Genomic DNA, 12,276 nt, shown 5'->3' on the forward strand with positions numbered 1-12,276 from the left:
GCGCTGATGGAGAAAAAATTAAGGTCAACACGATGAATCGACGACCAACCCTTGTTTTAGCCATATGTATGTATGTCGCCATAAACTATCATTCATTGCCGGTGATGGACGGAGGCTTGACGTTGACGCCGACTGACATCATACCCTAAACGTCATGTTTGAATACGAAATAAATTCCATTAAAATATACGTCATAAATTCAAGTTTTATCAATATTTTGCACGACTTTGTGATTTATTCTGCGACCCCCTTTTCGTGTCATTAATCTCTAACTGTATATAACGTGGACTGCTCTATCAAATTAGGATTCTAAGTGGGATATGCCTCTCAGAGAAGGCTCTTTCAACCTCATTTCCCTCTTTAAACTTCCCTGAATAACTCGAACCACATTCGAGCATCTTCTATATATATATGTTTCTGGGTATTAATCTTTCATAGGCGTTCCCTTTTTTACTACCTTAAGAGGGATCCTCATAATTTGTTTAGCTTCAGCTTGCTTGGTTCCCTGTTTGTTTGTTTGTTTTAGAGTAAAATTTGAGTGATGGGATCATCAGCTTGGGTGGATACTACGCTGGACCTCAACATCAATCCTTTCCATCACCGGAACAAAGCTCTGGTGAGTTTAGATATTATCAAATGAGGGACTAATTTTCTTGTCTTTTTGGATTTGTTGGTCCTCACAAAACATCCCTCGACTTTTTTGAAACAGAGGACCGAATCTGAGGGAGAAATGGCTGACTCTGATGTGAAGCTACCCTTCAAACAAGAGGTATGTCATGGAGTACTTGTTAATTCTCTTCAACAAGAACTTGAATATATAAAGTATTTTTCTTATGAGCAAAAGCTTCGTTTTCATTTAGCAGAATGCAGTTTTGGTGGAGGAATTGAATCGGATTAAAGCTGAGAACAAGAAGCTAACTGAGATGTTAACAGTTTTGGGTCACTGCTACAACGATTTGCAGAACAAGTTCATGGAATTAGTGACCATTAACTCTGAAAATGAAGTTTCGACATCGAAAAAGAGAAAAGCCGAGTGTGAAGATTATAGTCCCAACATGATTGGATTCAGTAATGGAAACACAGAGACCAGCTGTAGTGATGAAGATTCATGTAAAATGCCTAGGGAATGCATTAAGACCACCATTTCAAGGACTTATGTTCGCACAAATCCTTCTGATAACAGTCTGGTAATGTTCCTAAACTAGTTTTCGTCTGACTTTTTTAGTCTCTCAACTGCTGAAAATTCTGAATATTAGTGGTTTTCATATGTGTTGCAGATTGTAAGGGATGGATATCAATGGAGAAAATATGGTCAAAAGGTCACCAAAGACAACCCTTCTCCCAGAGCATACTTCAAATGCTCTTTTGCCCCAAGCTGTCCAGTCAAGAAAAAGGTGAGTCCAGCATTGATATATGATCATGTATGTATATGTATTTGATTGTTGTTTCTGATAGTGGTTGTCCATTTTTAGGTGCAAAGAAGTGCTGAAGATCCATCATTCTTGGTGGCCACTTACGAAGGAGAGCACAACCATGCACACCCTTCTCCAAGTGAAGTAGCAATATTAAGCCCCAAGTGTAGTGCCAAGCCTGTTTCCTGTGCCTCGACCAGGCCTTCAGCTCCCACCGCAACTCTTGAATTGATGCAACCAGGGGGGTATGGGGACGGTGCCGAAAAGAAAACCCAAGAGGTTGATGATGCACCAGCAGCAATTCAACAGGTTTTAGTCCAACATATGGCGGCTTCTTTGACTCGAAACCCAAATTTTACAGCAGCCCTGGCTGCAGCCATTTCAGGGAGAGTTATATAGATGAGATGAGAATAGGATAGAAAAGTGGTGAAACGTAACATCCTTAATTAGGCAGAAATTTATAGAGAATGGATTTAAATGCAGTCTTCACTGTTGATATTCACTGCATGTTGGACTGCATTTTAAATCCCTGATTCATAGTTATGTGTTTGTTGTTGTTTATGTTGAAAAAAAAAAAAGATAGGTACTCAATTGCTCCCCTTGACGAAGTCCTCTCGAGGGACGAAAGTCCTCCCCTCGTAAAATCGAATACACCATTGTCGTCCTATTAAAACCCATTCAGATTATCATAGCATTCACGAAGTACCACTCCATACGGTGATATATTTTGTTTATATCCAACTTTAAAAAGCAAAAGAATCCAAATTACCCACCCTCCTTTTCTTGAACAAATGCAACATCTCATATGTTGTCGTAACCATTTAAAAAAAAAAACGGGAATCCGACTTAGATTTTTGGAAATGAAAACGAATAGAGGAGTCGCCACCAATCTTTTTTGATGAGGTGTGATCGAATCACTTTAAATTAATCATTTTAATAAAAGTTAAGATTTACTAAAACGATAATTTTTGGTCTACGAAAATCAGAAAATGAGTTCGGGAGTCAGTTACGCACGAGGAAGGATTAGCACCCTCGATACGCCCAAAATTGGTACCTAGTTGATTAATTAGTGTCTTAGTGTCGAAAATTTGAAAACTTGAAAGAATTTAAAATACGATCCCTCTTTGTAAAGAAAATGCTCAAATGTTAAAGACATTCTCGTCTCACAATATAAAATGTCACATCCAGTAAGTTAGGACACGACATCTTGAATTTTCGAGAGCGATCTTGCCTTTTATATAAAAATTCGTGTATTTCAAAAGGTTATTCAGTTAGTTAAGGTGAACGAGGAAAATCGAAACCCAGTAAGTTAGGGCACGTTTCCTCGAATTTCTGAACACCGAATATTGCATTTACTTGCAAAAATCTTATTTCGAGGTAACAAAATGCCATACCCGGTAAGTTAGGGCACAACACCTCGTATCTTCGAGAATAAACATTTTTCAAAACTCATGTCGCGATTTAAAAGAGTATTCCGTTATTTAGGTTAAAGGAGAAAAATCGAAACCCAGTAAGTTAAGGCACGATTGTCTCGAATTACCAAATACGGAATATTACTTTTATGAAAGAATTATTATTGGGTTGGATATAATGATAATAATAATATTAAAGTAAAGTAAATAATAATACTATATATAAAAAATATATATGTATATAATAGAAATACACACTACTATATAATAATAATAAATATAGAAATACAAAAAGCAAATATAATAAAAATATTAAATTAAAGTAATAAAAAACAATACTATATATAAATATATATATACATAAAAATATACACTAATATATAATAATAGTAATAGCAAAAATAATGAAAATATGAGTAATATTAATAATATATTAGAATACAAAAGTAAAGTAATAACAACAGGGGTGATAATAATAATAATACAAACAATAATACATATATATAATAATAGTAGTCAGAAATAAAAAATAATAGAAGTAACAATAATGATAGTAATAATATAAATAAATATGGAGAGGGTATATATAATATAATAATATAAATAATAATATATACATGAGAAATAATAATAATATAAATAATAGTAAAAATAATAAAATAAAAAAAATAAAACAAAGCTCTCAACTCTCTCCCTCTTTCCCCATTCCGGCCATGGTCCGGTCAGTACCCAGGCGCCGGGCCGGCGCCGTCCGCCGTCTTTGCCGCCGTCGCCGACCACCGTGCGCGGTGGCCGGAATTTAAAAAATGTATTATTTTTTGTTTTCTTTTTTATTTTTATATCTAAATATATGTATACTATTTTTGAAAGAAAAGAAAATAAGAAAAATGTTTATATGTACAAAAAAAAGTGAAAATAAAAAGGAAAAAAGAAATAAAAACATTAACGCGTTTGAATCTTTTCTTCTTCAATACTCGCCTTTTTTATTTCAGATTTATTTGCAAACCTTTTGCTTTTACATTCTTCTCCTTTTTTTGTATCAAAAAACCTTTCAAAAATACAATTCTTTCCTCCTCTCTTTTTTTACAATGGACTTTTGGTTTTGCTTTTATAACCATCTTACATACATTTCTTATCATTCTATGTCTCTTCTCCATTTGATGGTGTAGGTGCAAGTGGGAGACAAGGTGGTAGAGTAGGTGCAAATGGGAGGCAATGTGGCTAGGGTTTTGTCTCTTTTTTTTTAAAGTTTAGGTTGTATTGGGCTAGGGTTTTTATTATTTGGGCTTAGTTTTAGGTCTGATTTTGTAATTGGGTTTGTGAATTGGGTAGGATTTAGGTTTGATTTTAATTTGTTGGGTCGAGCAAATTTGGGCCTCTACAGCTGCCCCTCTTTGCTCATTGTCGTGTAACGAGAATGGAGCAAAGACTTAAAAAGGGCCAAATTTGCCTGGTCTCACCCGGTATCGACTTCTTCTGTGCTCCACTTCTTCATGTAGCCTCACTTCAGTCTATTACATCTTGATGCTCCGATCCATTCCACTGTAATTTCAGAAAAATAAGACTTGTGACTTCAATCTTCTCTGTCAAAACTTCAAGGAGATCTGCTGTGGCTTTTAACCGCTCCAAGCTATTTCAAAGAGAAGAGATCCGCTGAAACTTCAATGAGGTACGAATAGTGGCTTCGAGCCTCTCCAATGCCATTTCAGGGAGAAGAAAGTTGTAATTTTCAGCTTGGTACCCTACTGCTTAGAGGTTTAAGGCCCATCGTCTTCGATCTGTTTCCCTACTGCTTAGGGTGTTAAGATCTGTAAATTTAGCCTGTTACCCTACTATTTAGGGGTTAAGGCTTGTCACATTCGATCTGTTTCCCTACTGCTTAGGGGGTTTAAGATCTGTAAATCTTCAGCCTGTTACCTTACTGCTTAAGGGTTTAAGGCTTGTCACATTCGATCTATTTTCTTACTGTTTAGGGTCTGTAAATTTAACTTGTTACCCTACTGCTTAGGGGTTTAAGGCTTATCGTCTTTGATCTATTTCCCTACTGCTTAGGGGGTTAAGATCTGTAAATTCAGCCTGTTACACTGCTTAGGGGTTTAAGGCCCATCGCCTTCGATCTGTTTCCCTACTGCTTGGGGGGTTAAGATCTGTAAATTCAGCCTGTTACCCTACTGCTTAGGGGGTTAAGGTCCATCGCCTTCGATCTGTTTCCCTACTACTTAGGGGGTTAAGATCTGTAAATTTAACCTGTTACCCTACTGCTTAGGGGTTTAAGGCCCATCATCTTCGATTTGTTTCCCTACTGCTTAGGGGGTTAAGATCTGTAAATTTAGCCTGCTACCCTACTGCTCAGGGGGTTAAGGCCATCGCCTTCGATCTGTTTCCCTACTGCTTAGGGGGTTAAGATCTGTAAATTCAACCTGTTACCCTACTGCTTAGAGGTTTAAGGCCCATCATCTTCGATCTGTTTCCCTACTGCTTAGAGGGTTAAGATCTGTAAATTTAGCCTGCTACCCTACTGCTTAGGGGGTTAAGGCCATCGCCTTCGATCTGCTCCACTACTGCTTAGGGGGATAAGATCTGTAAATTCACTGATTCTAGGGATATGACCTTTAGAATCAGTTCCATGTATTTATGCTTATGTTAAAGAATTAGGATGCTATGATTAAAATGAATCAAATGTTCCTAATTAGATGCACTTATGAATGATCTATGAATGTATGAGTGCAGCATGTTGTGAGCGTGAATCCCTGTTTAGGTTGCCATTGCTCTTTGTTCATCAAGGTTCCTTCACAGAAATGGTACCCTGTATTCTTGTTCAACTCAAATTTTGAACAGAAAACCCGAAGAGGTAGTCCCAATTTAAAGTCTTTCTTCTCATATGCTCCCAATCTTTGAGTTTGGTTAGTTCTAAAAAACAGTCCTGTTTCAGGTTCCTGTACTATTTAGAAACTTTCAGGGTAATATGCAGAACTCTTTTTGCGAAAATGGCTTTAGTCCATTAATCATCATTTCAATGCAAAATGCTTGAAAAAGATTATAATAATGACAAAAATGAAATTTATCAGAAACAACATTTGAAGGGAATAAATTAATCACAGTCAACAAACATTGTTGGAATAAAAAATGAATAAAAGGTAATAGGTGCCCCAGATATCGCAGTGTGAGCTTCTTTGCACGAACTTCTTGAGGACTCCATTTTTGCCCAATATGTGCTTAGGGGATCTAGAGTACCTTTGTAGATGCCCCAAGATGTAACATCTCTCTTCCTTGTTAATTTAGGTATCATAAGACTACTGCATGCCCCACATTTGATCAAAATTTGAATCGGCTTTTACGGGTTTTCAATCCAAAATCCCTTTGGTCTCAAGGTGCTCTTTGCGAGTTTTCACCCTGGCCTCTCCCCTTTTTTTATTTTTAGGCGAAGTATTTCTTAACCGAATCTGAATTCACGGGATTGGGTAAGATCTTGCCATCAATTTCAGCCAATATCAATGCTCCTCCAGAAAAGGCCTTCTTTACCACATAAGGTCCTTCCCAATTCGGCATCCATTTCCCCCTAAAATCCTTTTGTATGGGCAGGATCTTTTTCAACACTAGGTCTCCCTCATGGAATTCCCTAGGACAAACCTTTTTGTTGTAAGCTCGCATCATTTGCTTTTGGTACATCTAACCATGGCGAATAGCCCTTAGCCTCTTTTCTTCAATCAGATTCAATTGATCGTATCGAGACTGGATCCATTCTGCTTCGTCCAACTTTACTTCTGACAAAACTCTGAGGGAAGGAATCTCGACTTCATTAGGTAAAATCGCCTCCATCCCGTAGACCAATGAGAAAGGCGTTGCTCCGGTAGAAGTCATGACAGACGTTCAATAAGCATAAAGGGCGAATGGTAGCTTCCCATGCCAATCTTTATAAGTTTCTGTCATCTTTCCCACAATCTTCTTGATGTTCTTATTGGCTGCTTCGACTGCACCGTTCATCTTCGGACGATACGGTGACGAGTTGCGGTGTCTAATCTTGAACTGCCTGCAGACCTCTGCTATTTACTGTTGTTCAAATTCAATGCGTTGTCAGATATGATCCTTTTCGACATTCCATATCGACAAATGATTTCCTTTTTTAGGAACTTACTAACTGTCGATTTTGTAACATTGGCATATGAAGCGGCTTCCACCCACTTAGTGAAATAATCGATGACCACAAAGATGAAACGATGCTCATTTGAAGCTTTTGGTGATATTGGCCCAATCACATCTATGCCCCACATCGAGAAAGGCCATGGCGAAATCATGACATACAGAGGTGAGGGAGGTACATTAATCTTGTCTCCATAGATTTGGCACTTATGACATCTTTTGGCGTAGTTAATACAGTCTCCTTCCATGGTGGGCCAATAATAACCAAACCTCATAATTTGCCTGGCCATTGTAAAGCCATTAGCGTGTGTCCCATAGACGCCCTCATGGACTTCCTCTAAGATTTTCTTAGCCTCTATAGCATCTACGCATCTCAACAGTACTTGATCCTTCCTTCTTTTGTATAGGATCTCCCCATCTAAGACATAGTCATGGGCCAGTCTTATCAACGTTCTATTGTCGTTTCGAAGTAGCTTGGTCGGGGTACTCACAATTCTTCACATATCGCAGGATATCGTGGTACCAAGGGTGATCATCATTTTCTTCTTCTTCTTCGAGGTTGTAACAATGAGCCGGGGCCTCGTAAATACTCATTTGGATTAGTTTCACATCCTCTGGTTGGTTCACCTTGATCATAGAAGCTAAAGTTGCTAGGGCGTCAGCCATCTGATTTTCTTCTCGCGGGAGGTAGCAGAAGACAATATCATCAAACTCTTTAATTAATTCAAGGATCAGCATTCGATAATTGATCAACTTGCGGTCTCTCGTCTCCCATTCACCTTTGAGTTGATAAATCACTAGGGCAGAATCTCAATATACCTCTAACACCTTGATTTTATGTTCTATGGCCGCACGTATTCCTATGATGCATGCTTCGTATTTTACCATATTGTTCGTGCAGTCAAAATCCAATTTACTAGTGAAGGGATAATGATCTCTGTTCGGGGATACCAGGACTGCCCCGATTCTATTGTCCACGGCTCCGTCAAAGTTTAGCTTCTAAGGATAACCTTCTTGAGGGTCTTCTTCAGTGGTTGCTATGTACATTAGATCTTCATTTGGGAAGTTAAAGTTTAGAGGCTCGTAGTCTTCTAGGGCTCTGCTGGCTAGAAAATCTGCTATCGCACTCCCTTTTACGGCCTTCTGGTTCACATAGACTATATCGAATTCAGAAAGTAGAATTTGCCATCGAGCCATTCTCCCGTTCAAAGCAGTCAACTCCATCAAGTACTTCAGAGGGTCCATTTTAGAGATTAGCCAAGTTGTGTGATACAACATGTATTGTCTCAGTCTTCGGGTTGTCCAGATTAAGGCACAACACAACTTTTCAATGAACGAGTATCTCGTCTCACACTCAGTAAACTTTTTACTGAGGTAATATATCGCTCTTTCTTTCCTTCTTGATTTATCGTGTTGGCCAAGCACGCATCCCATAGAATTTTCAAATACCGTCAAATACAGTATCAGTGGCTTATCTGGACTAGGTGGTGTCAACACTGGGGTATTAGACAAATATTGCTTAACTTTGTCGAACGTCTTCTGGCATTCCTCGTCCCAAACACCAGGGTTGTGTTTTTTAAGGAGACGGAATATGGGGTCACATTTTTCGGTTAGTTGTGAAATAAACCGAGCGATGTAATTTAATCTTCTTAGGAATCCCCAAACTTCCTTCTGAGTTCGTGGTGGAGGTAACTCTTGTATGGCTTTGACTTTATCTGGGTCAATCTTAATCTCTTTTTCACTGAACACGAATCCTAGCAGTTTTCCTGACCTAGCCCCGAAGGTACATTTTGCTGGATTGAATTTTAACTGGAATTTCCTCAACCTCAAAAATAATTTCCTTAAGACTTGCACATGCTCTTCTTCAATCCGAGATTTGGCGATCATGTCGTTGACGTAGACTTCAATTTCTTTATGCATCATATCATGGAATAGGGTTACAATGGTTCTCTAATATGTTACTCCCGCATTTATTAATCCGAACGGCATCACCTTATAGCAAAAGGTTCCCCACATGGTCACGAATGTGGTTTTATTCATGTCTTCAGGATGCATATTGATCTGATTGTACCTCGAGAAACCATCCACGAAGGAGAAGAGTGAGTAGCCTGCCGTGTTATCCACTAAGGTGTCAATATGAGGCAACGGGAAATTATCCTTTGGGCTAGCTTTGTTTAAGTCTCTGTAGTCTATACACATCCATACTTTTCCATCTTTTTAGAGACGGGGACGATGTTGGTTACCCATTCTGAGTACTTAACTACTTGTAAGAAACCAGCATCAAATTGCTTCTTGACCTCCTCTTTTATTTTCAACAAAACATCAAGTCGCATCCTTCGAAGCTTTTGTTGGACTGGTTTGCATTCTTCTTTGATGGGGAGCCTGTGTACTATAATCTTAGTGCTTAACCCAGGCATATCTTGATATGACCATGCAAAGACATCCTTGAACTCTTGGAATAACTCAATAAGGTCCCACTTTGTCTCTGTGGTAATGCAAGCTCCGATCTTTACTTCTTTCCTTTCTAGTTCATCTCCTAAGTTCACGACTTCTACGGTCTCTTTGTGGGGTAGAATCTGTTTATCCTTGTGTTCTACCATCCTTAACAAATCAGGGGATAAGTTACAGTCTCCGTCATCCTCAAAGTCCTGAGATCCCTCTAAGCACATATCCCGCTCGAAACGAGACTCTGAATTAGTAGCAATGTCACTCACATCATTGATATCTGGAGACCTGTTGTAGGTGCAAAGGAAGATACAAAGAACAAGAGAATCTAAGAACAATGATATGTATGGTATGATCATGAATGAAAGAGTCAAAAGGATGCATTTTATTAAAATAAGGATTTCGAACATAAGTCTATTTCACAAAATGACACTTGTTACTCCTAGGCCTAGAGCAATAAGTGTGTTTTGGACATTACTCTGAGTTAGTTCTAAAGACTACAAGAATCTCTTCCACAGTTCAATTATTCAGAACGCTTCCCGGCTCATAGGGGCGAATGCTCGACAAATTCTCTACCCCAATTCCTTCTTCATATGTGGCGTTGATGTCCAAACTCTCCATTATTCCTTCCACGATTTCCTTTGCCGACGTCTTCCGCTCGAAGTGAATGACCCCTCCAGACACAAAAGTCTTCGATATATGAGGGAAGATCATTGGTTCCCATTCGATTTCTCCCCCGCTCAATCGCGTTCTCCTTCTTTCTTACTTCTTCTTAAGTTCATTCCTTATTTGTTTCATGTTCGGCTTAAACCCTAACCCAAAACGGTCTTATTTGTCCTTCATCATTGGTACATTAATCATTCCCTGGAGGTATCTCCCGAGTCCTCTTCCGGGTAGAGCCCCTTTTCCAATAGTTAGCCGTAGTCCCATTCTTGTAGTCTCAGATAACCTAGGCATTGGAATCTTATTTCCTTCGGTGATGGACGTCGCGTTCACAAACTCCAAAGATCGAAAAGAGCACTCGATTGCTTCATCATTTGCCTCCAGATATGGGGCGTCACTAGTTATTGCCGCGATGATGTCCTCTTCAGCATTGATGTTACTAACCGACCTTTGGTCACTAATTTCAACTTTTGATGAAGCGATGAAGGGATTGCCCCTGCCGAGTGTATCCATGGTCTCCCCAATAGGCAATTATACGAAGGCTTAATGTCCATGACCAAGAAATCTACCTCGTAGGTACTCATCCCGATTAAGAGGGGTACTTCAATTCCCCCCATTACCTTTCTTTCCGTGCCATCAAATGCTCTCACTACACTTTGGCATGTCTTCATATGGGAACTATCCACTGGCAACCTACTCAGCGTAGATAAGGGTAGGACATTCAGCGCAGACCCATTGTCAATCCATACCCCCGGTAATGTGTACCCTTTATAGCGAGTCGTAATGTGCAAAACCTTTAGTTGATCCTCGGCCCCCTAGTGGTACCTCATCATCATTGAAGAATATGAAGTCGTCGGCACTTATATTGTTGACTAAGCGGTCCAGTTTGTTTACAGAGATATCGTTAGCAACATAAGTTTCATTCAGCACCTTCATCAATCAGCTGCGATGGGTTTCGGAGCTTAAAAGTAAGGCCAGTACCGATATACACACTGGCTGTTTGTGCAACTATTCTATGGCACTATATTCGTTGTGCTTTAAAAATTTTAAGAATTCCTTGGCTTCTTTTTCTATCACTGATTCGTTAACAATTGGTTCAGGCCCCGCCGGCCTCTCTTTCTTTTGCTCAATTGCTAATGATTTTTCTTTAACCTATTCGACTTTTGTATTTGGGGTGTAATGCCTTCCGTTGCGTGCATAAAAACCCTCGTCTTGAACTTCCTCTGATGCATTAATCGGGGTCTCCTCTCCCGAGAATGTCACATTGCAGCTATAGTTCCACGGTACCCTTTTGCTATCCTTGTAAGGGAAAGCAACGGGCTTCTGGATTACGACCTTTGGCGCCACTCTTGCCCCAGCTTCATTCATTCTGGGACGTGATATGATAACCACTGGGTGGTTGATTTTGTAAACATCTTTCATCGACCCCTCTTCGGAGGCACACACATCTACTTTTTCCAGGCTCCCAACATATTCGAAGAATTCTAGCTCATTATTATCCATCAATCCTTGTAATGAAGCCCTGAATTGGCTGTATTTTTTAATCTCGTGATCCTCTTGATCGTGGAACTCACAATAATTCTTCACTTCTCGAGGTCTGACCCTTGAATTTTGTGCTATCAACCCTCTTTCCACCATTTTCTTCCAAACTTCCTCCAACGGGGTATTCACTTCTGCAATACTCATCTTAATTTCCTTCCCCGAACTCTCGATTATCGCATTTATTCCCTTATCCCCATGGTTAGGTAATGGGTTCTCTGTATTGGATGCATCATCAAATTTCACAATCCCCATGTTGATGAGTCTTTCAACCAATTTCTTGAAAGTGGTGCAGTTTTCTATCAAGTATCCTGTAGCTCCCGCATGGTATTCGCATTGGGCATTTGCGTCATACCATTTGGGGTATGGAGGTTGCATTGGCTTCAGATATAAAGGAGACACGACATGTGCATCAAATAAACTCTGGTATAACTCCTTGTACGTAATTGGAATGGGCGTAAATTGAAGTTTCTCCCTATTTTGTTTTGTGTTGGGCTCTTATCTGGGTGGGCCCTGCTGTCCAGTAGTTGTCGACCTTGGTTGGCTTACGGTGATCGATTTCGAATATGAGCTCACATTATTCACTTCGTGCTCTTTCTTTCTCGGTGCTGACCTCTTAGCGTTTTCCCCAGCCTTTATTTTCCCACATCTTATGGCATTTTCTA

General features: G+C 39.5%; 1 protein-coding gene across 2 annotated transcripts; it reads left to right on the top strand.

The window, feature by feature from the left end:
- The first annotated feature begins 294 nt into the window (after window positions 1-294).
- On the top strand, window positions 295-2,003 carry LOC107953740 (WRKY transcription factor 18-like). 2 transcript variants are annotated; one of them, XM_016889133.2, is made up of 5 exons: window positions 295-616; window positions 710-769; window positions 861-1,187; window positions 1,278-1,394; window positions 1,473-2,003. In XM_016889133.2, the coding sequence occupies exons 1-5, from the start codon at window positions 542-544 to the stop codon at window positions 1,809-1,811; spliced, it is 918 nt and encodes a 305-aa protein (XP_016744622.2). In that variant the 5' UTR covers window positions 295-541; the 3' UTR covers window positions 1,812-2,003.
- The last annotated feature ends 10,273 nt before the right edge of the window (window positions 2,004-12,276 follow it).

The sequence above is a fragment of the Gossypium hirsutum genome, chromosome A07 (assembly GCF_007990345.1).
Source record: "Gossypium hirsutum isolate 1008001.06 chromosome A07, Gossypium_hirsutum_v2.1, whole genome shotgun sequence".
Taxonomy (NCBI): domain Eukaryota; kingdom Viridiplantae; phylum Streptophyta; class Magnoliopsida; order Malvales; family Malvaceae; genus Gossypium; species Gossypium hirsutum.